Source organism: Muntiacus reevesi, chromosome 2, assembly GCF_963930625.1.
Source record: "Muntiacus reevesi chromosome 2, mMunRee1.1, whole genome shotgun sequence".
In the NCBI taxonomy this organism is placed as follows: domain Eukaryota; kingdom Metazoa; phylum Chordata; class Mammalia; order Artiodactyla; family Cervidae; genus Muntiacus; species Muntiacus reevesi.
In genome coordinates, this window is record NC_089250.1 from 107,016,961 (window position 1) to 107,043,712 (window position 26,752).

At 45.8% G+C, this 26,752-nt stretch overlaps 1 protein-coding gene across 1 annotated transcript in view; it reads left to right on the forward strand.

The window, feature by feature from the left end:
- Positions 1-26,752, forward strand: part of CDH23 (cadherin related 23) — a 437,615-nt gene that overhangs the window by 289,358 nt on the left and 121,505 nt on the right. Inside the window, exons 16-20 of the mRNA XM_065922525.1 lie at positions 13,155-13,392; positions 14,815-14,920; positions 16,470-16,597; positions 21,333-21,405; positions 23,354-23,470. Coding sequence (XP_065778597.1) covers positions 13,155-13,392; positions 14,815-14,920; positions 16,470-16,597; positions 21,333-21,405; positions 23,354-23,470 — 662 coding nt within the window. The remainder of the gene's footprint in view (positions 1-13,154; positions 13,393-14,814; positions 14,921-16,469; positions 16,598-21,332; positions 21,406-23,353; positions 23,471-26,752) is intronic.

The following is a 26,752-nucleotide window of genomic DNA, read 5'->3' on the forward strand; positions in this document are numbered from 1 at the left end:
ATACTCTCTTGATTACTGTAGCTTTGTAGAAGAGTCTGAAGTCAAGGAACTTGATTCCTGCAGCTCCGTTTTTCTTTCTCAGGATTCCTTTGGTTATTCAGGGTCTCTTGTGTCACCATACAACTTTAAAACATTTTCGTTCTAGTTTTGTGGGGGATAAAAGCATTGGTAATTTTTTTTTTAAGCATTGATAATTTGATAGGGGTTGCATTGAATTTGTAGATTGCCTTGGATAGGATAGTCAAAATTAATTCTCCAAATCCAAAAATGTGATATATCTTTCCCTCTGTTTGTGTCATCTTTGATTTTTTTCATCAACATCTTACAGTTTTAAGAATATAGATCTTTTGCTTCTTTAGTAGATTTATTCCTATTTTATTCATTTTGATCTGATGATAAAAGAGGTTGTTTCCTTAGTTTCTCTTTCTGATTTTTTGTTGTTAGTGTATAGGAATATACTAGTGTATACATTTCTCTGTATTTAGTATATAGATTTCTCTGTATTAATTTTATATCCTGCAACTTTGCCAAATTCATTGATGAGCTCTAATAGTTTTCTGGTAGAATCTTTAGTATTTTCTATATATATTATCATGTCATCTGCAAGAGTGACAGTTTTACTTATTTTCCAATTTGGATTCCTTTTATTTCTTCTTGTTCTCTGATTGCTGTGACTAGGCCTTCCAAAACTGTTGAATAGAAGTTATGAGAGTGGACATCCTTGTCTTTTCCTAGTCTTAGAGGAAATGCTTTCAGCTTTTCACTGATGAGTAGGATGTTAGCTGTGGGTTTGTCATATATGGCCTTAATTATGTTGAGGTCGGTGCCCTCTTGGCCCACTTTCTGAGAGTTTTATCATAAATGATTGTTGAATTTTATCAAAAGCTTTTTCTGTATATATTGAGATGACTGTAAGATTTTTATTCTTCAATTTGTTAATGTGGTGTATCACACTGATTTGCAGATATTGAAAAGTCCTAGCATCTGTAGACATAACTCCCATTTGATCATGGTATATAATCCTTTTAATGTAGTGTTTGATTCAGTTTGCTAGTATTTTCTTGAAGATTTTCGCATACATGTTGTTCATCAGTGATAGCAGGCTGTAATTTTCCTTTTTGTGATATCTTTTTCTGGTTTTGGGATCAGGGTGATGGTGGCTTCATGGAATGAGCTTGGGAGTTGTCCTTACTCTGCAATTTTTCAGGAGAGTTTCAGAAGGATAAGAGGTTAACTCTTCTCTAAATGCTTGATAGAATTTGCCTGTGAAGACATCTGGTCCTGGACTTTTGCTTGCTGGAAGTTTTTAAATCAGTTTCAATTTCAGTACTTGTGATTGATCTGTTCATATTTTCTATTTCTTCCTGGTTCAGTTTTGGGAGATAGTACCTTTCTAAGAATTTGTCCATTTCTTCTGGGCTGTCCATTTTATTGGCATATAGTTGCTTGATGTGCTCTTTTATGATCCTTTGCATTTCTGTGGTGTCAGTTGTAACTTCTTTTCATTTCTAATTTTATTGATTTGAGCTCTCTCCCTTTTTTCTTGATGAGTCTGGCTAAAGGTTTATCAATTTTGTTTTGTTTATCTTTCCAGAGAACCAGATTTTAGTTTCATTGCTCTTTTATTATTTTCTTTGTCTCCATATTTTTTATTTCTGCTCTGATCTTTATGATTTCTTTCCTTCTCACTTTGGGTTTTGTTTGTTCTCTCTCTAGTTGCTTTAGGTGTAAGGTTCGGTTGTTTGTTTGAGATTTGTCTTGTTTCCTAAGGTGAGAGTGTATTGCTACAAACTTCTCTCTTAGAACTGTTTTTGCTGCATCCTATTGGTTTTGAATCATGCTTTTGTTGTCAGTCTCTAGGTATTTTTGAAAATTTTCTTTGATTTCTTCAGTGATCCATTGGTTGTTTAGTAACATACTGTTTAGCCTCCACGTGTTTGTGTTTTTACAGGGTTTTTTTTTTTTTCTGTAGTTGATTACTAATCTCATAGCATTGTGATCTGAAAAGATGCTTGATATGTTTTTAACTTTCTTAAATTTACTGAGACTCACTTTGTGGCCCAGCGTGAGATCTATCCTAGAGAATGTTCCAATGTGCACTTGAGAAGAAAATGTATTCTGCTCACTTTGGATGGAATTTTCTATAAATATAAAATAAATCCATCTAGTCAATTGTGTCATTTAAGGTCTATATTTGTTCCCTTATTGATTTTCTGTCTGGATGATCTGTCCATTGATGTAAGTGGAGTGTTAAAGTTCCCCACTATTATTGTGTTACTGTCGATTTCTTCTCTTATGGCTGTTAGCATTTGGCTTATGTATTGAGGTTCTCCTAGCTGGGTGCATATATATTTACAATTGTTATATCTTCTTGAACTGATCCCTTGATCATTATGTAGTGTCCTTCTTTGTCTCTTATAACAGTCTTCATTTTAAAGTCTATTTTGTCTGATATAATTATTGCTACTCCAGCTGTCTTTTGATTTTCATTTGCATGGAATACCTTTTTCCATCCTTCCACTTTCAGTCTGTCTCTGTTCCTAGATCTGGAGTGGGTCTCTTTTAGATAGCATATATGCATGCTAAGTTGCTGCAGTCATTTCCAGCTATTGTGACCCGCAGCCTGCCAGGCTCCTCTGTCCATGGGATTCTCCAGGCAAGAATTCTGGAGTGGGTTGCCATTTCCTCCTCCAAGATAGCATATGTATGGGTCTGTTTTTAGTATCCATTCAGCCAGTCTGTGTCTTTTCGTTAGAACATTTAGTCAATTTACATTTAAGATAATCTTTGATAATTATGTTCTTACTGCCATTTTGTTGATTGGGACTTGTTTCTGTAGGTTTTTTTGTTCCCTTCCTCATTTGTTCTCTTTTGTGATTTGATGACTGTCCTTAGTTTCATGTGTGGATTACTTTCTTTTGTGTGTGTATCTATTGTAGATTTTTGGTTTGTGGTTACTGTGAGGTTTTGATGCAGCAATCTATATATAAACAAGATTGTTTTAAGTTTCTGGTCTCTTAATTTCAAATGCATTTCCAATGTCCTGCATTTGTCCTCTTGTCTTCTCATGCTTGCTGGTTTTGATACCATATTTATGTGTGGGTGATTTCCTACTTTTACTGTATGTTTGTCTCTACTGGTGAGCTTTCACATTTATAATTTTCTTGTCTCTAATTATGGCCTTTTCTTCTCCACCAGGAGACGTTCCTTTAGAATTTGTCATATAGCTGGTTTGGTGGTGCTGAATTCTTTTAGATTTTGCTTATCTGTAAAGCTTTTGATTTATCCACTGAATATGAATGAAAGCCTTACTGGGTAGAGTATTCTTAGTTGTAGATTTATCCCTCTCATCATTTTAACTATATCATGCCACTCCCTTCTGTCCTGCAGAGTTTCTGCTGAAAAATCGGCTGATAATCTAATGGGTATTCCCTTATAATTTTTTTTCCTCTTGCTACTTTTACCATTTTTTCTTTGTCTTTAATTTTTGTCAGTTTAATTACTATGTGTCTTGACATGTGCCTCCTTGGTCTTGTCCTATGTGGAACTCTGCATGTCCTGAACTTGAGTGTTTCCTTTCCCATGTTAGGGAAGTTTTTGGCTATAATCTCTTCAAATATTTTCTCAGTCCTTTCTCTCTCTTCAGCTGGGACCCCTAAAATCCAAATATTGGTGTGTTTAATGTTGTCCCTGAGGTCTCTGAAACTGTCCTCATTTCTTTTTATTCTCTTTTCTTTATTCTGTTCTACTGCAGTGATTTCCATCACTCTGTCTTACAGCTCTCTGATTGTTCTTCTGCCTCATTTATTTTGCTATTGATTCTTTCTAGTGTATTTTTCATTCCAGTTATTGTATTGTTCAACTCTGTTTGTTCTTTAGTACTTCTAGGTCTTTCTTAAGCATGTCTTGTTTCTTCTGGCTCTTTGCTTCCATTCTTTTTCCAAGGTCCTGGGGATCATCTTTGGTATCATTATTCTGAATTCTTTTTCAGAAAGATTGCCTGTCTCTGCTTCACTTAGTTGGTCTTCTGGAGTTTTATCTTGTTCTTTCATATGGAGCATATTCCTCTGCCATCTCATTTTGTCTAACTTTCTCTGCTTGTGACCTTTTTCTTCAGGCTGCAGGATTGTAAGCTTCTCTTGCTGCTGATGTCTGCCCCTTTGTGGGTGAGGTTGGTCCAGGGGCTTGTACAGGCTTCCTGGTGGGAAAGAGGGTGCCTGCCCACTGGTTGGTACATCTGAGTCTTGTCCCTCTGATGAGCAGGACCATGTTAAAGACTGTGTTTAGAGGTGGCTGTGGGATCAGGATGGCTTTAGGCAGCCTGTCTGCTGATGAGTTGGGCTGTGTTCCCATCCTCTTGGTTGTTTGACCTGAGGTGTCCCAGCACTGGAGCCTGCAGGCTATTAGATAGGTAGGGCTAGGTCTTTGTGCCAAAATGGTGACTTTCAGGAGAGTTCATGCCAATGAATGTTCCCTGAGCCTTCTACCTCCGGTGTCCTTGCCTCTACTGTGAGCCAGAGCCGACCTCCACCTCCCCAGGAGACCCTCCAAGACCCACAAGTAGGTCTGGCCCAGGCGTCTTTGCCCAGGGTCCCAGTCCACAGGAAGGTTTGTATGCCCCCTGCAAGAGTGGAGTCTCTATTTCCCCTAGTGCTGTGGAACTCCTATAGTCAATCCCCAGTGGCCTTCAAAGCCAGATGCTCTGAGGGTTCCTCCTGATGCCAGACCTCCAGGCTAGGAAGCCTGCTGTGGTGCTCAGGACTCTCACTCTTGTGGGAGTATAATTATTTTATGCAATATAATTGTTTTCCAGTTTGTGAGTCACCTGCCCAGTAGGTATGGGATTTAACTATATCATGAAAGCACCCCTACTACCATTGTGTTGTGGCTTGTACATTACTTTGGATGTGAAATATCTTTTTTAATGCTGCTGCTGCTAAGTCCCTTCAGTTGTGTCTGACTCTTTGCAGCCCTGTGGACTATAGCCATCTAGGCTCCTCTATCCATGGGAATTCTCCAGGCAAGAATACTGGAGTGGCTTGCCATGCCCTTCTCCAGGGGATCTTCTTGACCCAGGGATCAAACTCTCAAAGTGCCGCAACCATTAGGTGGGTGGGTGAGCTCGCCCCCTGACCTGTGCCAGCTTTGCTCTGTCACCCACCAAGGTTCTGAGCCATCTCTTTCCCTTGTCTTCAGTTAAACTGAGCCAAGGTGAAGCCCTTTCATGTTCTACATTATCGAAAGCCATGTTGAATTCAGAGAGCATGTCTGTTTCTGAAAACTAAGTGTCTGATAACATCTGGAAGCCCAACATAATGAGTAAGACAGTTGCTGTCAGCTTGGATTACTGGTCACAGTTCCGTATAAATGACCAGGAGGAGACAGAGACTGTTAGATGTACCTAACAATCCTCAGCTACTCTCTGGATGAAAGGAAGGAACCAACAATAGGACCAGTGCACAGGATGCCCCTGTCCCTCGGGACACCCAGGTTCATGTGGCCTTGTTCTGATCATCTTGAATTTTTCTCATCTTTTCCAATCTTCTGGGCTTGGGACTTTCCTGGTCTCAGAGCCAGGACCTTTCAGGCTTGGTGGCTGGCAGCTGTGGACAAGCTCAGAACACACAAATGTCAACTAAGAGCTCAGAGGAGGTTCCTGAGGAAATGTTTAGAGGAGGAAGATGGAAGAATGGTGTCACTGGACCTTACTGCACCCTGGGACACATTAACCAACCACTTACTCAAGGCTCAGTCCCTCAAGTGGAAGACATGTCCCCAAGAGAGGACCAGCCACCCCTCCCCTTGCTGGAGGCTTTGCTGCCTGTTTAAAGCATTTTGGTGCAAAACTATCTAGATGGAAGGATTTCTTTTTTAATTTCCCCAATATCTGTTATTTTTATTGAGGTGTAATCATATGTAACATTACATTCAGGTGCACAACCTAGTGATTCAATATATATTGCAAAATGATCACTACAATAAGTCTAGTTAACATCCTTCACTATACATAGTTACAATTTTTTTCTCCTGTGATAAGGAATCTACTCTCAGTAACTTTCAAATGTGCAATACAGTATTATTAAGAACAGTCACCATGCTGTATATTACATCCTTATGACATTTATTTTAGAACTAGAAGTTTGAACTTTCTGACCCCCTTTACTTGTTATTCTCGTCCACCCCCATAAGATACCCTACCTCTAGCAACCACCAATGTTTTCTGTATTTATGAACTCTGTTTTTGTTTGTTGGCTTCCCTGGTAGCTCAGACAGTAAAGAATCCACCTGCCAACGGAAGAGACATAGGAGGTGCAAGTTCAATCCCTGAGTTGGGAAGATTCCCTAGAGAAGGAAATGGCAACCCATTCCAGTATTCTTGCTTGGGAAATCCCATGAACAGAGGAGCCTGGCAGTTATAGTCCATGGGGTCACAAAGAGTCAGACATGACTGAACGGCTAACTCTTTGTTTTAGATTGCACATATAAGTGAGATCCTATGATATTTGTCTTTCTGTTTTTTATTTCACTTTGCATACTGCCCTCAGGAGGCCTCTTCATGTTGTCACAGATGGCAGGATTTCCTTCTTTTATGGCTGAATAATATTCCATTTTATGTGTGTGTGTGTGTGTGTGTGTATGTGTGTACATGTATACACACATCACATTTTCTTTATCCATTTTTCTTTGATGGACACTTACATTGTTTCCATATTTTGACTATTGTGAATAATGCTGCAGTGAACGTGGGGTGCAGATACCTTTTCAAGTTAGTGTTTTTGTTTTTTTCAGATAAATGCCTAGAGGTGGAATTGCTGGATCATACGGTAGCTCTATTTTTAGTTTTTTAAGGAACCTCCATACTGTTTTCTATAGTGGTTTCCCTAATTTATATTCCCACCAACAGTGCACAAGGGTTCCCTTTTTTCATATTCTTGCCAACACTTGTTACATCTTGTTTTTTTTGGTGATAACCATTCTGACAGGTGTGAGGTAATATCTGACTGTGTTTTGATTTGCAGTTCCCTGATGATTAGTGATTTGAGCATCTTTTCATGTGCCTGCTGGCCATTTGTATATCTCCTTTGGAAAAATAACTATTCAGAGCCTCTGTCCATTTTTAAATTAGTTTGGTTTTCTGTTTTTTGTGTTTTTTTTTTCACTATTAAGTTATATGAGATCTTTACATGCATATTTTGGATGTGAATGCTTTGTCAAATACATGATTTGCAAAAATATTCTATTTTGTATGTTGTGTTTTGATTTTGTTGATGGCTTCTTTTGCTGTTCGTAAGCATTTTAGTTTAGTGTAGTCCCACTTGTTTGTTTATTATTTTGTTGCTTTTGCTATTTGTGTCAAGTCCAAAAAGTCATCATTAAGACTTATGCCAAGAAGCTTACTGATTAGCTTTGCTTCTAGTTTTGTGGTTTCAGGTTTTTCATAGAAGTTTTTAACCTATTTTGAATTGATTTTTGTCCATGGTGTAAAATAGTAGCCTGGTTTAATTCTTCCTGTGCTTCGTTTTTATTTAATTTTTGTTTTATACTAGAGTATTGTTGCTTTACAATATTCTATTAGTTTCAGGGGTACAGCAAAGTGATTCCATTATACAGTGTATATATGTATATATATATATATATCCATTCCTTTTCAGATTCTTTTCCCGTATAGGTTATTACAGAATATTGAGTCGAATTCCCTAGGCTAAAGAGTAGGTCCTTGTTGATTTCTGTTTCATATACAGCAATGTATATATGTTAATTACAAACTCCAATGTATCCCTTCCCTCACCGCCTGCCTTTCCCCTTTAGTAACCATAAGTTTATTTTCTAAGTCTGTTTCTGTTTTGTAAGTAAATTCATTTGTAATTTTTTTAGATTCCACATATGTGGTATCATATGATATTTGTCTTTCTCTGTTTGATTTGTTCATTTGTGTGATAATCTCTAGGTCCATCCATGTTGCTGAAAATGACATTATTGCTTTCATTTTAATGGGTAAATAATATTCCATCGCACATATGTACCACATCTTCTTGATCCATTCCTCTATCAAAGGACATTTAAGTTGTTTCCATTTCCTGGCTACTATAAATAGTGCTGCAGTGAACACAGGGGTGCATGTATATTTTCAAATTATGGTTTTCTGCACGTATATATGCAAGAGTGGAATTGTTGGATCATATGGCAGCTCTATTTTTAGTTTTTTAAGGAAACTCCAATCAGTTCTCCATAGTGATTGTACCAATTTACATTCCCACCAACAGTGTAAAAAGGTTCCCTTTTCTCCACACCTTCTCCAGCATTTATTGTTTGTAGACTTTTTGAGGATAGCCATTCTGAATGGTGTGAGATGATACCTCATGGTAGTTTTGGTTTGCATTTCGCTGATAATTATCAGTGTTAAGCATCTTTTCGTGTACCTCTTGGCCATCTGTATGTTTTCCTTGGAGAAGTGTTTATTTGGGTCTCATGGAAAAACCCAAACGAACTTTTTTGGCCAACCCGATAGATGTTGGAGATTAATCCCTTGTCAGTTATATTGTTTGAAAATATTTTTCCCATATCCTGTATTCTCACACATGCTTGGTTTTGATACCATATTTGTGTGTGGATGATTTCTTACCTTTTTCTGTATATTTGTCTTTACTGGTGAGTTTTCACATTCATAAATTTTTTGTTTCTAGTTTAGACCTTTTCTGCCTAGAGAATTTCCTTTAGAATTTGTTGTAAAATGTATCTGTCAGCGCTGAACTCTCTTAACTTTCACTTGCCTGTGAAGCTTCTGATTTGTGCATTAAATCTGAATGAGAGCCTTGCTGGGTAAAGTATTCTTGGTTGTAGGTTCTTCTCTTTTAACAATTTAAATATGTTGTGCCACTCCTTCCTGACCTGCAGAGTTGCTACTGAGCAATCAGCTGATAAACTCATGAGAGTTCCTTTGTATGTTATTTGTTCCTTTTCTCTTGTTACTTTTAATATTTTTTCTTTGTTTTTAATTTTTGCCATTTTAATTACTAATGTTTCTCAGCATCTTCCTCTTTGGGTTTAAAGACTCCCAGAGAGCCCCTCTTTGGAACTCTTTGTGCTTCCTAGATTTAGGTGCCTTGTTCCTTTCCCATGTTAAAGAAGCTTACAGCTACTATCTCCTCAAATATTTCTCAGGTCACTTCTCTCTCTCCTCTTCTCTGACTCCCCTGTCATGCAATGTTGGTACATTTAATGTTGTCCCAGAGGTCTCTTAGACTGTCTCCATTTCTTTTTAGTCCTTTTTCTTTATTCTGTTCTATAGCAGTGATTCCTACCATTCTATCTTCCATATTATCTGTATTCTGCCTCCTTTATTCTGCCATTGATTCCTTCTAGTGTGTTTTTCATTTCAGCTATTTTATTGTTCATCTGTTTGTTTGTTCTTTAGTTCTCCTAGGTCTTTGTTAAACATTTCCTATGTCTTCTTGATTTGTGGCTCCATTATTTTCCTGAGAGCTAGGAACTTCTTTACTATCATTACTCTGAGTTCTTTTTTGGGTAGATTGCCTATCTCCTATTTACTTAGTTGTTCTTCTGGGATTTTATCTTTTTCCTTCATCTGGGACGCATTCCTCTGCTGTCTCATTTTGTCTAACTTTCTGTGATTGTGGTTTCTATTCTACAGACTGAAGGGTTGTAGCTCTTCTTGCTTCTGCCTTCTGCCCCACTGTTGGACAAGGCTGTCTGAGAGGCTTGTGCAGACTTTCTGATGGGAGCAAGTGGTTCCTGCCCACTGGCAGGTGGAGCTGTATCTTGTCCTTCTGGTGGACAGGGACATGTCAGGGGGGTGTTTAGAGGGCAGCTGTGTGGGACCTGAGAAAATATTTGAAGAGATAATAGCTTGAAACTTCTTTAACACTGCTGAAAGTCATGAAGACTTTCAGCCGCCTGTATGCTAACAGGTGAGGCTGTGTCCCCACATTGCTGGTTATTTGGTCTGAGGTGTCCCAGCACTGGAACCTGCAGGCTTTTGGTTGGAGCCAGGCCTTAATGAGAAAATGGGCTGCCTCCCAATGAGTACTCCCCAGAAATGCTGCCTCCAGTTTCTTTGTCCATGCATTAAGCCATAGTTGCTCCACCTTCACAGTAGACCCTCCAATACCTTCACAGTAGACCCTCCAATGTTCATCAGTTAATTGTTATTTTAGTGTTTTTGTTCCATTTATTTTTATTAGTTGGAAGCTAATTACTTTACAATATTGTAGTGGGTTTTGCCATACATTGACATGAATCAGTCATGGATTTATATGTACTCCCCATCCCAATCCCCCCCTCCCACCTCCCTCTCCTCCCAATCTCTCTGGATCTTCCCAGTGCACCAGCCCCAAGCACTTGTCTCATGCATCCAACCTGGGCTGGTGATCTGTTTCACCCTTGATAATATACATGTTTTGATGCTGTTCTCTCAAAACATCCCACCTTTGCCTTCTCCCACAGAGTCCAAAAGTCTGTTTTGTACATCTGTGTCTCTTTTTCTGTTTTGCATATAGGGTTATCATTACCATCTTTCTAAATTCCATATATATGCATTAGTATACTGTATTGGTCTTTATCTTTCTGGCTTACTTCACTCTGTATAATGGGATCCAGCTTCATCCATCTCATTAGAACTGATTCAAATGGATTTTAGTGTTTTTGTAAGAAGAGCTAAGGTCACATCCTTCTACTCCATCGTCATGTCTTCCAATAAGAACATTTTTTTTCCTTTTCCTTGTGTTTCATCTAGCTTCACTTGCTATGTATAGGGCACCTCAGGCAGACGCCTCCACCCAGCACTTCAGACCAGAGTTCCTCTGATCTATGTGTCCGCTTTTATGCCAATACCATACTGTTTTGGCTCCTGTAACTTTGTAATATAGTTTGAAATCAGGGAGTGTGATGGCTCTAACTTTGTTCTATTTTCTCAATTTTAGTTTGGCTCTGGGGTTCTGTTATGGTTCCACACAAATTTTAGGATTGCTGTTCCATTTCTGTGAAAAGTACCATTGGAATATTGATAGAGATTGCATTGAATCTGCAGATTGCTTTAAGTAGTATGGACATTTAGCAATATTAATTCTTTCAATCCATGAACATGGACTATCTTTTTATTTGTCTTTTTCAGTCTCTCTCATCAATGCCATATTTTTCAGTGTATAGGTTTTTCACCTCTTTGGTTAAATTTATTCCTAGGTAGAGTTTTACTGGTTTTTTGTGCAATTGTAAGTGGGACTTTTTCTTAATTTTTCTTCCTAATAGTTCATTATTAGTATAAATAAACAGAACAGATTTTTGTATATTGATTTTGTATCCTGCAGCTTTACCAAATTCCTTTTATTTTAACCTTTTTTTGTTTGTGAAGTGATTTGGGTTTTCTACATATAATATCATGTCATCTGTAAGTAGTGACAATTTTACTTCTCTTCTGATTTGAATGCCCTCTTTTTTCTTGCTTTAGTACTTTTTTGCTAGACTTCTAGTACTCAGTTCAGTTCAGTTGCTCAGTCGTGTCCAAATCTTTGTGACCCCATGAACCACAGCATGCCAGGCCTCCCTGTCCATCACCAACTCCCAGAGTCTACCCAAACCCATGTCCATTGAGTTGGTGATGCCATCCAACCATCTCATCCTCTGTTGTCCCTTTATGTTGAATGAAAGTGACAAGAGTGGGCATCATTATCTTGTCCCTGATCTTAGAGAAAAAGCTTCCAGATTTTCAGCATTGAGTATAATGTTAGCTGTGAGCTTGTCACATATGGCTTTTATTATCTTGAGGCACTTTTCCTCTATATCCAGTTTGTTGACAGTTGGTATCATAAATGTGTACCAAATTTTCTTCACATACTTATTCTGTGTTTTTTAAGAAGATTTATTTATTCTTTTCAGCTGTTCTGGGTCTTCATTGCTGCACACAGGCTTTCTCTAGTTGTGGTGAGCAGGAGCTACTCTTCATTGTGGTGCATGGGCTTCTTGTTGCAGTGGCTTCTCTCATTGCAGAGCATGGGCTCTAGGAGCACAGAGTGTGGGCTCAGTAGTTGTGCCTCATGGGCTCTAAAGCACTGGTTTGGTAGTTGTGGCACATGGGCTTAGTTGCTACGCAGCATGTAGGATATTCCCAGAGCAGGGATTGGACCTATGTCTCCTACATTGGCAGGTGGATTATTAACCACTAGACCACCAGGGAAGCCCTTATTCTGTGTTTATTGAGATGATCATATGATACGATCTTTCACTGTGTTAGTGTCATGTGTCACATTGATTTGCAGATGTTGAACCATCTTTGCATCCCTGGAATAAATCCCACTTGATCATGGTGTATGATCCTCTTAACGTTCTGTTGAATTTGATCTGCTAATGTTTCGTGAGGTTTTTGCATCTTTGTTCATCAGGGATATTGGCCTGTAATTTTCTTGTGTTGTCCTTATCTAGTTCTGGTATCAGAGTAATGCTGGACTCATAAAATGAGTTTGGAGGTATTCCTTACTCTTCTCTTGAGAGAGAGTTTGCGAAGGATTGGAATTGATTGTTCTTCAAATTTTTGATAGAGTTCACTAGTGAAGCCACCTAGTCTTGGACTTTTGCTTGGGGGAGATTTTTGATTATTGGGCTTATCTCCTTACCAGTAACCAGTGTGTTCAGACTTTCTATTTCTTCATAATTTAGTCTTGGTAGTCTGTGTGTTTCTAGGAATTTATCCATTTCTTCTAGATTGTTCGGTTTGTTGGCACATGATTTTTCTTAGTAGCCACTAATAATCTTTTGTACTTCTGTGGTATCAGTTTTAAGAATTTCTGACCATTGCAGTTCCATAACATCTAAATATCTCCAGTAGGCAGAAACTCTTGTCCACAGCAAGAGGAGCGTCATTCTGCCCAAGTTTCCTCATTGACTAAACCCACATACTCTTGCCCTTCCAGTACCTGACCATCATTCATCTCTCATGTGGTCCTGATCCCTGCCCACCACCTCCTGTTAAACATAGCTGCTCTTCATATTTAGGGAAAATGACACAGAAGGCAAATTTCAGACTTCATTAATGTCTCTCTGTTGATCATCTTGGGCAAGAACAGGCTGGTAAATGCAGGCCCTTTTCCACAAACTGCTTTAAACCAGGTGTCCTTTCCCTTCCATCTCCCGGCCTGATACAGGTTCTCTCTGGACAAGGACACAGGACTCATCATGCTGATTGCCAGACTGGACTACGAGCTCATCCAGCGCTTCACCTTGACAGTCATTGCCCGGGACGGGGGCGGTGAGGAGACCACAGGCCGGGTCAGGATCAACGTGTTGGATGTCAATGACAATGTGCCCACCTTCCAAAAGGATGCCTATGTGGGCGCCCTGAGAGAGAATGAGCCTTCCGTCACACAGCTGGTGCGACTCCGGGTAAGATGCCAGGGTGACCTTTGATCTCTCTGTTTCCCTTGTCCTTCTCTCTCTCTCTGCCATCTCCTTGACTACCCCTTTGTAAAGCCACTGCAAGAAGTGCTGACACCCATCCACAAAGGATTCTGCTCACATCAGGGGTCACATTCTCAATCTGTATCAGGCCCACCTCTGAGCATCACTTTGCATCCCTGGCTACTGAGTAAGACTAGTGTCTGCTGTGGCTTAGATTTTAGGTCTCCAGTCACCATCCCCCATCTCCCTTGGTGAGTGCCAAGCAGTTCCTTGTGTAAGGTCCCCCATCCAAACCCTTTAGTGATTGCCTACAGTCAGGAACTGCTGCGGCTGGAAGGCACCAGAGACCGTGGGCACAGCCCAGCTCGTGGAAGGGGAAACAGGAAGGGAGAGGCAGGCCCAGTGAATTAGTAGAGAGCCAGGGCCAGAATCTGGGACTCCATGCTTCAAGCATCCTTCTGCAGTGAGTCCCTCCACCATACATCAGTGACCTGTAACCAGAAACTTCTTAACATCTCATGCCCCTTCCTCACTCTGCCGACCCAGAGTGACAGGACCCAGAGCCTCCAATTAGAACTTATTTCTGAAGGAGGCAGGGATAAGGCAAGGTGGAAGAGGTGGGCATGGGGGACACACAGAAGGCATGACCACGTGCCCACCCAGTGTGGCCGTGGCTCCCCAGTGGGCCCTGCCCCCACCTCCCTGCACAGCTCCTCTTACACGCAGACCAGACGGAGGCCCCCGGAGGCTCCTAGGGTCAGAGACGTTTGGAAAGAGCTAATTAATGCAGCCGCGCCAGAGAGAATCAAGGAGAAGGAGGATACCTGACCCCGTTCCAAGTGTCTTCTTCTCTCCTTGCATTCATGCAACCTGCACTTATTAGCTATCTACTGTGTCCAAACACTGGGCTGAGCTCTAGGTATCAGTTGCAGTCAAGAAACGAAGTTCCTTCTCACTTGGAGCTGACAGTCTGAGCAAGGAAGGCAGAAAGTAGACAAGAAACTATAATCAGGAAGGAGACTAATGGGGTGTCCAGCACAGGACCTAACCCAGTCCAGTGGTCAGGGAAGGCCTCCATGCATAGGAAGGTCCAGCTGGGGCTAGGGGTCTAGGTGATGGTCGTGCCAGGTGTCGTAGGACCTTGTTCATCCTCTGGATAAGGCCCAGATTTCCTCTATTTCCTCTAGGCCTTCAGCCTGCCCTCTATGTTCTCCAGGATACCTCCACACCCCTACATCATGTGTGTCTGCTGGGAGCCAGAGGGTAACCTCCAACTCAGGGACAAGGAGGGCCTGGATCACCCAGAGAAGGGCACTCAGAGAGGGGCCAGCCCTTCCTTCCTCCCACCCTCTTCTGGCCCCAGTGTCACTGAAAGCTCACGGGCCCTGTTCATCATCTTCCTTCCAGGCAACGGATGAAGACTCCCCTCCCAACAACCAGATCACCTACAGCATCGTCAATGCCTCTGCCTTTGGCAGCTACTTCGACATCAGCGTGTATGAAGGCTATGGTGGTACGTGCAGGAATGAGGGCCCCGCCTGGGGAGGAGGGTCGATAGGTGGGAATAGGGCTGCACTTCACACCTCTCTCAGGAGGGGGCCCTTCTGCCTCCCAGACACCCTGGACCACTTGGGGAGCTGCCTTACAGCTCCTGTCATCTGTAGCAGCACGTGGCATGGGGTCACCTTTTCATAGACTCAAGATCTGTGTCTCCCATCAGCCAGATCTTTGAATCTTAGTTTTGTGGCCAGCTGGGCTTCTTAAGTTACCACCATGAGTGGGGTCTCTATTAAGAAAAAGTGTCTGGGCAGATCTGCAGTGTGTGAGAGGTGTGGGGAGGCTTACTAGCCAAGCTTCCCCATCATTTGGGCCTGCTGTGGCTACTGTCCAGCCCTTCCTGGCAATGGCCTTTCCCTGCTCAGCCAGGCACAGTTCCATACTCTGGAACTTGCCCCACTGTGGGTCCTGATCCCAGGAGCCCAGGAAGGAAATAGCAACAATAACCTCCAGCTCCAAGATCCCAAGAGACCACTTGTTTTTCTTCTGAGGCCCAAAGACAGGGCGCTTTGCTAAAGTCACACAGCAAAACTGTCCAGGCAGGCCCTTGTGATCTGGCTCTTGGTGGCCTTTCAGCGCCTGCCTCCCCACCAGAGTCCAGCCTCTGAGGACCACTTGCACCCTCTCCCCTGACAGGGGCCACTTCTGTATCTTTGCAGAGTCTGCTCCTTCCGCTGGGAAAGCCCTTCCTCCCGATCCTTTTGCCCTGCTTCCCTTCTACCTCTGGCTAGCTTTAAGATCATTTGGATGTCCTCTCCTCTGCGAAGCTTCCCTAGTGCTGGAAGATGAGCTCAGTGTCCCCGAGACAAAGCAGATGGGCACTGGGTGACTCTGAGTGTGGCAGTCACTCCTCCTCCTACCCCACAGTTGTGTCAGAGACACGTACCTGCAGCAGCTGCATCCTGGCTCAGGATGCTACAGCCTAAGGACATCTTAAGACCTGTGTCCCCCTTTTAAAAGCTGAGCAGTCCCACACCTCTGCCCACCCTCACACCTCACCACTTTCTCAGCAAGAAGAACCCTCCTTGGGTTTTATATTACTAAAGTGGTAATTGTATTTCTGTTTCCCAAATAGAAAGTGGCAGTTTAATATTGTGGGTAATACCTTTGCAGACTACCCATGCCCCCACTCCCAAGCCAGTGTGTCTTCCCTCCCAAAACTGAAAATCAATGGCTTAGCATGAAAGAAAAAGGTAAGAGTCCAGGCATGTGCAGTGTGTCTCTGGGGAAGACACTGAACCTCTCTGAGCCTGCTTTCCTCATCTGTAAAGTGGGGCTTACATTACCCCTGAAATAGTTGCCACCTGCTGGACTCAACAGTGGGCCTGGCACAGATCAAGTAGTCAGTAAACCTCAATCAAGTCCATGAGGCTCTGAGAGTTCACAGGCAGGAGGGAAAAACCAGGCTGAGCCAGCCACACCTTCTCTGCCCATAGGGGAGCCCCGGCCAGATGGGCATGCAAAGTCTGCTTACAGAGGGCCTGGGGCCTGTCCTGTCATTTCAGTGATCAGCGTGAGCCGCCCCCTGGATTATGAACAGATACCCAACGGGCTGATTTATCTGACCGTCATGGCCAAGGACGCTGGCAACCCCCCTCTGAACAGCACTATCTCTGTCACCATTGAGGTGTTTGTAAGTACCCAGGGGTGTACTGGCCTTGCTATTCTGGGGAATGGGGTAGTGAGTGTGCTCCCAGAGTGTTGGAGCCCTGCTAAAACCCTGTGTCCCCATGTCCTTGGCTGTCCCCACAGCTCAGAGCATTACTCAGACTGTCCCAAAGGCTGTCCCCTAGCAAACTGCCTCCCCGCTCGGCCAGGGAAGGCACAGGACCCTGGGACCCAAAGATAGCCTGATGGTCCTGCTCTAATTTCATTTTGGAGCCTCAGGACTCCCTCTGGGGTGGAACAGGAGCTGGGGCTCATGCAGGGAGGTAATGTCCTGTGTTCCTTCATTTATAGCCACATTCCGTAAAGTTCAAGGGAATTCCTAGAAGGTCATCTTCTCTCTTCTGTCTCTCTCTGGGCCCCTCTTTCTTCTTCACTTCCTTTTTCCATTCCTCTGAAGATCTAAAGGGGCCTGAAACCAAACCACAGCTTGTCTGACACGAATATCAAGCACACCTTAGTGCTTTCCGTGTCTGAAATTATCAGTCACTGAATCCATCTCCACGCTGGTTCATTGGCCCCACACAACTCCCCCAGCGATTCCAGGGATGCAGATCATGGTCTGACACCAGGCCAGTGGGCCTTCCCGCCACCCCCTGCCCCGGCCCAGACACCCACCCCCATCCCATAAAGCCTGCTGCCTGCGGAGACGGTGAACACATGCTGATGGGAGAGTTAGTGCATTACCGGCTCCAGGAGGATTTGATCAGATTGTCAGGTTGGGAGATTCGCTGTGATTTGACAAAGGCTCAGCAGGCAGGTTGCCGGATGACCTTCCTATCCCAGCTGGCTTTGCCAACATCCCCTGGTGCTGCCTCACACCTGGCTTTATCAAGCCTCATGCTCTCAACCCAAGATTGAGCCTCCAAGGCTAGTCCTGGGCAGGGGACCCCACTTGCTTGCAGAATACGATGGGGTGGGCAGTGATGGAAAAGTCTAGGGTGATGGCTGGAGGAACCTTGCATCTGGGCGTGTGGGAGCAGCATTTAGGGGGAGCAGGGGACAGAGAGGCTCTATGGAACCAGGTCCAGGAAATGGAAGGGCAGAGTCTAGGACCTTCATCTGACACTTCAGCCTCCAGGGGGTGGCCAGAAGGAGATCCTCAAAAACCCAAAAGCATACCTGCCTTTAACCTGAGACCACCCACCTGAAACCCAAGACTAAGAGCGGAGAAGTTGGGTGCACTTGCTACCAACCCTGACCACATCCTGGTATTCTTGCTTGCATGGCCCTGACCCTGATCACAGTCCCCAGGGCCCCCTTAATATTGGCCACACTTGACCAGTCCCTCCACCACCACCAACACTGTCAATCAGAATCCTGCTCTGCTCAAGCAAGCAGTGAATTCTTCCTGTGGGTGCTGTGCAGTAGAGACCAGGGAGGGATATGAAGGTGACTATGAATCCTGCTCCCCCACAAAGGGACACTGAATAGAGAGAGGAGCATGGCTTGGGAGGCGTAAGGCTTTGAAACTCAGCTCTGCCACACTCTAGGCATGTGACCTGGGATTCTTTTCCTCTCTGAACCTCAGTTTCCTCATCTAAAGAGTGAGGATCCTCATGGCATTGCCTCATGATACTGTCGTGAAGATTAAGCATGATCATGTGAGTGGTACTTGACTCCAGTAACATGGGCCATCTTACTGCTGGTGAGACGGATGTGTTCCAGTGGCAGCATCAATACACCAGGCTCTCTAATGCATAGCGAGTTCCAGGGAATTCAGCTGGGCAGAGAAGGACCTGCTCTAGGTTTTTTGGAAACAGATGTGAAAGAAGGTGAGAGTAGGGGAGGTTTAGGGAAACAAGTTGAGGTGTTCCATGCTACCCAGGTATGGGCACATAGTATTGACCAAATGGAAATTCAAACTTCTTGAACTTTGTGCTATGCTAGCTGCTTTCACATCACACAGGCTCTCTCGATCCCATTCTGCAGAAGAGGCAGCTGAGGCTCAGGGAGGGAGCATAGCTGGTGCAAGGTCACCAGTGCCTTCCTCGCTTTCTGGCTAGTAAGTGACATTTGAATTTACCTCCAGTCCTCGTTAGCCAAGATTTGAACTCCAACCAGTCTGACTCCTGGGCTCATGTTCTCCCACCACACTGCTAGGCTTGGAGGCTTGGACATCCCAGTCTTCATGTGACTGAGACCAGTGTGCCTCAAAGGTCATGTGGATTCCCCAGGTGTCTTCTTAAAATGCAAATTCTCACTTAGCACATCTGGGGAAGGGCTGAGGCTCTGCATTTCTACATGCCCCCATGAGACACTGATCCTTCTGGCCAGGGAACCACTCTTTGAGTAGTGGGGCCTTCAAAAATCTGCCCTTGTGGGATCCTGAATCCCAGGGACTGCCCCAAATCCCAACCTGCTTCCCAACCTGTGGTCGGCTAAGAAAGGACCTGGGAAGAGCCTCTCTCTCTTTTTGCCTCAACCCCTCACATGGAGCTGGATCAGGAAGTGAATGGCCCAGAGACAGAACTGATCTTTTATCTACTGTGAATAGAAGAGTGACCAGCAGCCTCCGCCTCCCTCCCTGATACCAGGGAGTGGGGGGTCTCCATGTCCAGGGGCAAGGGAGGGCAGGAGTCCACCCGGCTGCTGTCCTCTCAGCAAGCCAGCACGTGCCCTGGCCTGGAGCCACCGCAGTCCAACAGATGGGGCGCTATTTTCAGATTTCCTCACAACTGTCATGCAGGTCAGCAGGGACCCTGTACTTCCCTTCTGGGTCTGCCCTGGCCCATGGCAACAGGGCAGATCTGGTAACAAAGACAGGTACCACCTTGACTGTGAGTGAGCATCATCTCTTGAGCAGAGCTTTGGGACCATGCAGTCACTTGTGTCTAAGGACCACACTTGAAAAGGTCACCGCCTCTGGGTTGGTTTTTCATGTGGGTGATTTTTAAGTAGCTGTCACTTGGCTGAGCTGCCTCCTCCCTCTTCCAAAGGGATTTTCACTCAACAGAAAAAAAAAAAAAAAAAGCCCAGTAGAGATGAAGGAGTTGATGGCAGCATTTACTGCTCAGGTTGGGGGTGGGGAGAGGCAGATCAAGGCGACAGGGCTGTGCAAGGAGGGGGCGGGCGTGGGGGCCAGGTGATTCCTTTTCATCCACTGCTTGTTGGTTTTTAATAAAGAAGTCAAACTCGGTTTGTAGATTTCCCATTAGGGGACAATAAGCTTTTGTAGAGGGAGCCGCTGAATTAGAACTAATAGCGAATGTAGCGCCAGGATCCGGGGAAATATCAGCACTAATAAGTTTCTGCCTCATGCTCTGTCACTGACATTCTCCGCGCCGTTCCGTGCAGCCAAGCAGAAGGCTTAAATATATACATATATGGGGCACTCGTGCCCACACCAGGGATGACCAGGCATGCTTCTGGGCATCAGACATCAGGTGGGGTCTCACGCTGCCATTTCTCTGAGGCTGGCGAGAGGGACAGGTCAGTGGGAACCAGTGTGTGGTCCAGAGCCAGTGGCCAGATTAGGAAACAAGAGCACTACACTCGGCACCGCAATCCCAGCAGGATGGGAGCCTCTGAAGTCCCAAGGGGTGGACAGCCAGATATCAGGCCATCTCCTTCCTTTCTAATTTATTTTTTAAATTTACCTTACCAAATAGTTGATTTCTAATGTTGTGTCCAGGCCACCTCCTTCTTCCTGTTTGCTCAGCCGGAAGTGAGTGACTCCAGCAGAGTGACTCACTACAGGAGCCTTTCCCCCAGAGGGCTCCCAGTCCAGGGGAGAAGTGGGCCCCTGGGAGTCTGCATCACTGAGAGCTGAAACCTACAGACTCCCCAGGGGGCTACCACCCAGGCTACCCCCTGAGCTCCATGCTGGGCTCTTAGGGAAGGGGGGAAGGCACCGCGAGCCATGTGGGCCAGTGAGGCTTCCTCCAAGAAGAAACAGGGAGGAACTCTCGCTGAGTGATTGCAAAAGTGGTTGGTGAGTACTGAGGACCAGAGTCTTGAAGGGTAGGAAAGTCCTCCTGATTGGAGGAGCTGTTGGGAGCAGGAAGAGGCTGGGGCTCAGGCCCCGCCCTGCTGGCTCAACTCATTGACCTAGAACCTTCTTCTGGCCACTCGTGCGGCTGGGCCTGAGGAGGGATTGCTCCAGAACCGGAGCTGGGGGCTCTGGACCAGGTTTGCTCAAGCAGGTGGAGGTGCTGCTGTTCTTGCGTGTGTGCTGAGGGGTCTGCAATTCCAGCTCTGGGAGCCCCCTGCCTGCCATTGCATACTTCAGTATCTTCTGGGTTGAGATACTCCTTTCTCCCTTCATTTCTAAGAGGGTGAACATTGATAGGAGGGTTCCTAGAACCTTCTACTAGCATCTTGGTGGAGCTGGATGGGAAGGTCCAAGTGTGGGGTTGATGAGCTGAGGTTGAGAGAACTGGAGTGAACTTGGAGTTCAGCTGGGAGACCGACAGGAGAGCCAGGTGAACTGGGAGTTACGGGCAGTCCCAATTGGCGCCTCATTCCCCATCACTCCGGCCATCACCATCTGTTCTCGACTCCCACAAATTTCTCCAAGGCCTGTCCTGCCACTGTGAACTGTAGCCCAGCTGGAGGGTCACCTGATGGCCTTGTGACACCCCACCTGGCTCCATGACACACAGGTCAGCAGAGCTCCTTGGTGCCGGCCGTGTCCAGCCTCCCTGCAGTAACCAGTCCAGACTGCCTCCCTGGTTCCTGCAGCCTGTGCGTTTTCTTTCCAGGATGAGAATGACAACCCTCCCACCTTCAGCAAGCCTGCCTACTTCGTCTCTGTGGTGGAGAACATCATGGCAGGTATGGCCCGGGTCGGGGAGGCCAGCAAGCACAGCAGGCCAGGTCAGCGTGCAGGCCTGACCTTGCACACAAATGCCAGAGGCCCCTGCCCTCCCTGTGTTTCCCACAAGTGGAACCTCTGGAGATGTGTGGTTGTCCACTAGCCGGCAGTTTCTTCCAGAGCACCGACTGTGTGTGGACACTCTGCTGGACGCTTGGTCCCTGCGCCCCCTGTAGCTAGTTTTCCTTCAGGGAAGAGAATAATGACCGAGGATTAATTCGGCAACCTCAGGTAAACAAGAGTGCTCAGAAAGTTCCGGGTTTATGGGATGTGAGGCCAGTCCCAGGGCCCGTGATGGCTGAAGGGGTCACCCTGGAGGATAGCGTATGTTCCTAGGCTCCTCCCTGGGCCGCATCTCAAGTGCCAGGGCCCACCTTGCAGACCCAGAGCCACTGGCTCCACACTCAGGTTCCCAGGAACCTGAGCTGTCCTCAGAGCAGGCCAGAAGCTTTACCCTTACACCCCGAGTGGATGTTCCGTGGGGGAGACCCAGGTCAGGAATTGCTACGGCAGCTGGAGGGGTCAGGGTCACCTGGAGGAGCCAGGGGACAGCTGGAATCTGACAGCCAGAGTAGGGACAGTCTTAGGAGTCAGGGACACCTAGAGTCAGAGATAGAAGAGGAGTCAGGGAGCAGCTGGAACCAGAGGTAACCTTCCCTGGCACTGCCTTCTGAAGGCCTTCTGAAGAGACCTTCTAAAGGTACCCACCTGGGGTCTAATGATTTGCTGGACAGCGCCCAAGCTGGCCCAGTCCAATGTGGCCCAGCCCACCTACCACATGCCAGTCTCAGGCACCCCTGGAGAACACCACTGCTGAAGCAGCCCCCTGCACTCCCCTCTGTCCCCAGAGACTCTGACAAGGAGAGGCCTTCATCCTGCACTTAATCCTCTTCCATGTTGAGTGTGCTGGGATAAAAGTGTGTATCAGGGCAAAGCTGCCTGTGCTTCTGTCAGGACAGGACTAGGAGTCAGATCAGAGGCCCCACGGCCACCCAGAGGGACCCAGAAAAACCTGACTGTCCACAGCCCCCTGCCTGGCCCTCACACTCCCGGGGACTGTTGATTCACCGGCATGATAGATACCGTGGTCTGACATGGGTCAGACCTGTGTCTCACCTGTTTTATCCTGAGGGATCCTCACCAGCCACCCAACAAGTCAGGTTTTATAGTTATACCCATTTTACAGAGGAAGAAGCTAAGGCTCAGACAAAGTAAGGCATTTGCCAGAGGTCCCACCAGATTCCAGCCAGGGCATGGTAACTCTAGAAGGCCACACACTGACCCTTCTCACCACCCTGCCAGAGCTGGAAGGAGGGAGCCGGAAGCCCTGGGGGGCATGGCTGTAGGAAAGACTTCCCTCAGAGTCTGGACAGGCCACTGGAAAGGCGGAACCCCTGACCCAGGGTTTCACAGAGATGAAGGTGAGGGCCTTAACTGGGCAGTAAAGAGAAAATAAAAACCCTTACAAATTCTCCTTGTGAGCAAGATAAAATAAGACCAAAATTGAATACAATAAATGTAGAGTAATTTAACATGGAGCTTCATTTCTTTTTGAGTCAAAGTCGAAGCTGACCATTCTGAGCTCATTTACTGCGGTGGCCAGTCAGGGAGGGATGGGGTGGGGCAGTGGTGTGCTCTGGGGCTGGACCAGGACTGAGCTGGGGCAGGAAGGGAGTGGGCCTGACCCCTCCCAGGCTTCACTCCCTCCCATGGAGCCTTGTTCCCACACCACCCGGGAAGCTGGGCCACAGGACCAGGTGGTGGAGCCCACTGTCATCCCTGAATGGCCCCTCGAGCAGACCTCCTGCCCTCTGAGGTCTCCTCCACTTCCTGAGCTCTGTCCTGCTCCCAGAGCCTGGGGCTGTGAGCCCAGGGTGAGCAGACCCCACTCCTTTTGTCTCCCGGAAGGAGCCACGGTGTTGTTCCTGAATGCCACAGACTTGGACCGCTCCCGGGAGTATGGCCAGGAGTCCATCATCTACTCCTTGGAGGGCTCTTCCCAGTTCCGGATCAATGCCCGCTCAGGTGAGCCCTGGTCCTTTGCACCTTCAGCTGGTGCTCCATACCCAGCCCGGGGACCATCCTCTGGGCCAGAGTCTCCTGAGCACACCAGCTTGGAGCACTTGGCTTTATCCCTAAAATATCCGGGTGAGATTACTGATCTTAAAAAAAAAAAAATCACGATGTGAATTCATTCACCAAAGAATGTCTTTCGGTGGTGAAGAGTCATGTTAGGTTTAAATATGTTCCATTTCACAATTATCTGGCTAAACCACTGCTCTTCAAGGACACCTTTCTTCAAGCCTAAGTGTCTCAGTGGCTGACCTCATTCTCAAATCCTGGCTCCTGTTTCTAACATGAAATGTGCCTCAGTTTCCCCACCAACAGAGGATACACATACTAGGGCTGTTGTGTGAATTCAGTGAGTCATCACAGAGAACTTGGAGTTGTCCCTGGCACACAGTGAGTACTGACTGAGTTAGGTTGTTAGCATTATTTTCTTTGGTCTTTCCACCCTGGGGTCCCCATCCTCAGCTCCCTGCTTAGCCCGTATAACTCTCCTTTCTTCTTCATTTCTCCATATGCCTCCCTCCAGCTTTCTGTCCTCCTTGAGGCTGGGAGGGAAGCAGGGCAGAAAAAAGCAGCAAGACACCCCAGACTTCTAAGAAGCTGGAAACAAATGAGAGGCCTCTGAACATTCATTCATACCTTCACTCAGCTGTCAGTGGGGGCCTGCTCTCCTCCAGGTGCTGTGCTGGGTGCTGGGGAAACAGGATGGAGTAAGACATGGCCTCAGTCTCATGGGGTTCCAAGTCAGCTCACTGGATGTGCAAGGCTCCCCACTTCCAAGTTCTCCTTTGCGTATTAGGTAAGGGAACTTGTAGATGCTGAGCAGGCCAACCCTGAAACCTCAGTGGCTTAACACAATTGAACATCTAACATAAACACAGCAGTCCAGTGCTATGTTTGGTGGACAGTCTTCCATATGGTGATTCGGAGACCCAGACTCCTTCCATGTTGTGGCTCCAGGGTCACTGCAGAATGGAAAAGGGAATGTGGGATATTGTGCAAGGAGATGTTTATGGGTCAGACCTGGAGGTAACAGACATCACTTGTGCCCATATCCCATTGGCCAGAACCAGTCAATGGCCCTGATAAATGCAAGGAAGGCTTGGGGAACATCATAGTCCCTGGCCTGGAGCTCCTCTCCAGCAATCATTCTGGCCTGGGAAGGGAGCAGGAATCTTTGATGGACACTGGCCATCCTTGCCATGGGCGCTCAGTGGCCCAGCAGGGTGTCTAGTCTTCCCATTATCTGTGCCTCCGTGCTCCAGGCCTGCCTTCTGTCTCTTTCAGCCCACTTCACCCCACTTTCCTGGAAGCTCAGGGAGCAGATGGCTGGTGCTGACGTGTACAAAGACTTAACACATCCAGGGCCACCCTGCACCTCCTGTTCCACCTCTGACAAAGCCGGTGCCTCCCTCTGTCCTCTCAGGAGCCTCCACCCTCAGGAAGTCAGGGGAGCTCAGAGTAATATCATTAAGGAATATTAACCAGGCACTCAGCACTGTTTTAAGTGCTCTGACCAAAATCACCACCACTCTGAGACAGGTCTTAGCTTCACGTCATCCCCGTTTTCCTTACAAGGAAATCGAGCTAGCGGAGAGGTTAAATCACTGGACTCAGGATTCACAGAGCCTGAATTTCTGACTCCAGAGCAGCACTCTGTTCTCTAAAGCCATGTAGAGCCATGTGCCACCCCCAGATACAGTGGCGGGCACATTGACCTTTCAGCACCTACCCTGCCTCCCCAGTCAGGGACTCCATCTCTACCCTGGGGCCTTTAATAATGACTTGGACATTTTCTTACTGCCTTAACACGACTCCTTCAGCTCCAAAGGCGTAAGCGTTTTCCTCTGAGCGCCTTGGTCAAATTAGCCAGGCCCACTCCACAAAGGTGGCCTTAATTGGATCTAATTTCCCAGACAGGAGGAGCCATCTATCATGCCGACAAGTTCATGTTTAAAACTTTTTAGAGATTAATTTCTTCCTCGCCCTGCCAATTAATTGACAAGAACCCCAGCACGGAGTGTGGCTTGGCAGGCAAACGATTGCCAGGCTTTTGCTCCTGGCCTCAGCACCTTCAGTGCCCTGGCCCCCAACCCCAGCTTCCTTATCATGGCAGGAAGGGGAAATACGAGAGTGGAAGGGTCCTAGGGATCACTGGCCCAGCTCCCTTATATTGTGGTAGAATAAACCAAGCACAGAGAAATTAAGTAACCCGCCCCGGGTCACACAGCTCAGCCAATGGGGATAGCACACAGTCCTTGCCCTTGGAGGACCCTCACAGTCCCTTGGAAGGAAATGAGCATTTTCTGAATGTTAGAAACTTCACCTATAGTTATTTAATCCTTACAAAGCTCTGATTTGGAAGCATACTAATCTCTTTTAGATGAAAAAACTGAGGCTCAAAGAAATTAATTAGCTTTCCCAGGCTAAGCTCCTGGAAAGAGCAGTCATCAGAAGTGACACCTGGACTTCACTGTCCCCAGAGCACTAGCTCTTTCCAGTGGCCCTCGTGAGATGGTACATGGCCCGGTCGCCAGACCGTACTGAAGCTGGCCTGTGCCGCCTCATGCCTGCTCATGAGAACCAGTTATGTACATCTCTTCCCAACTCCAAGTTCAGTGCTACCAAGTGGGTAGCTTCAAATGGGCCCTGGTGGGAATATTTATAACCAGGGAAATCGGCAAATGCCCTTTTTTTCCTTTGGGGATCCATTTGTCAAACATTTACTGTAACATCACAACCAAGTGACTTCCATATTTTAGTTATACCAAAACACAAAGAAAAGTCAAAAACAGACTGACAAAGATAATGTGGTGGTGGTTTAATCACTCAGTCATGTCCGACTCTTTCACGACCCCATGGACTGTAGCCCGCCAGGCTCCTCTGTCCATGGGATTTCCCAGGCAAGAATACTGGAGTGGGTTGCCATTTCCTTCTCCAGGGGATCTTTCTGACCCAACAAAGATTATGGTCTATTTTAAATGTTTATATTTAATAGAATAACTTATTTATACACTAAAAAATTCAAAGCATTGTTACATACAAGGTAATTAAGGAAACTATTTTATAGATATTAATATTAAATCTCAACCCATTATAGGTTGAGCTGTCTAGAATGAGCCACGAGTTGGAACATGCATGAAGCAATCAGCGTGTTTCAGTCCTGTTGTTGTATTTCTATAACCAAATGAATAAACAGTGCCAGGTGCCTCTCTAATTTAGAACTAAATTAATCCC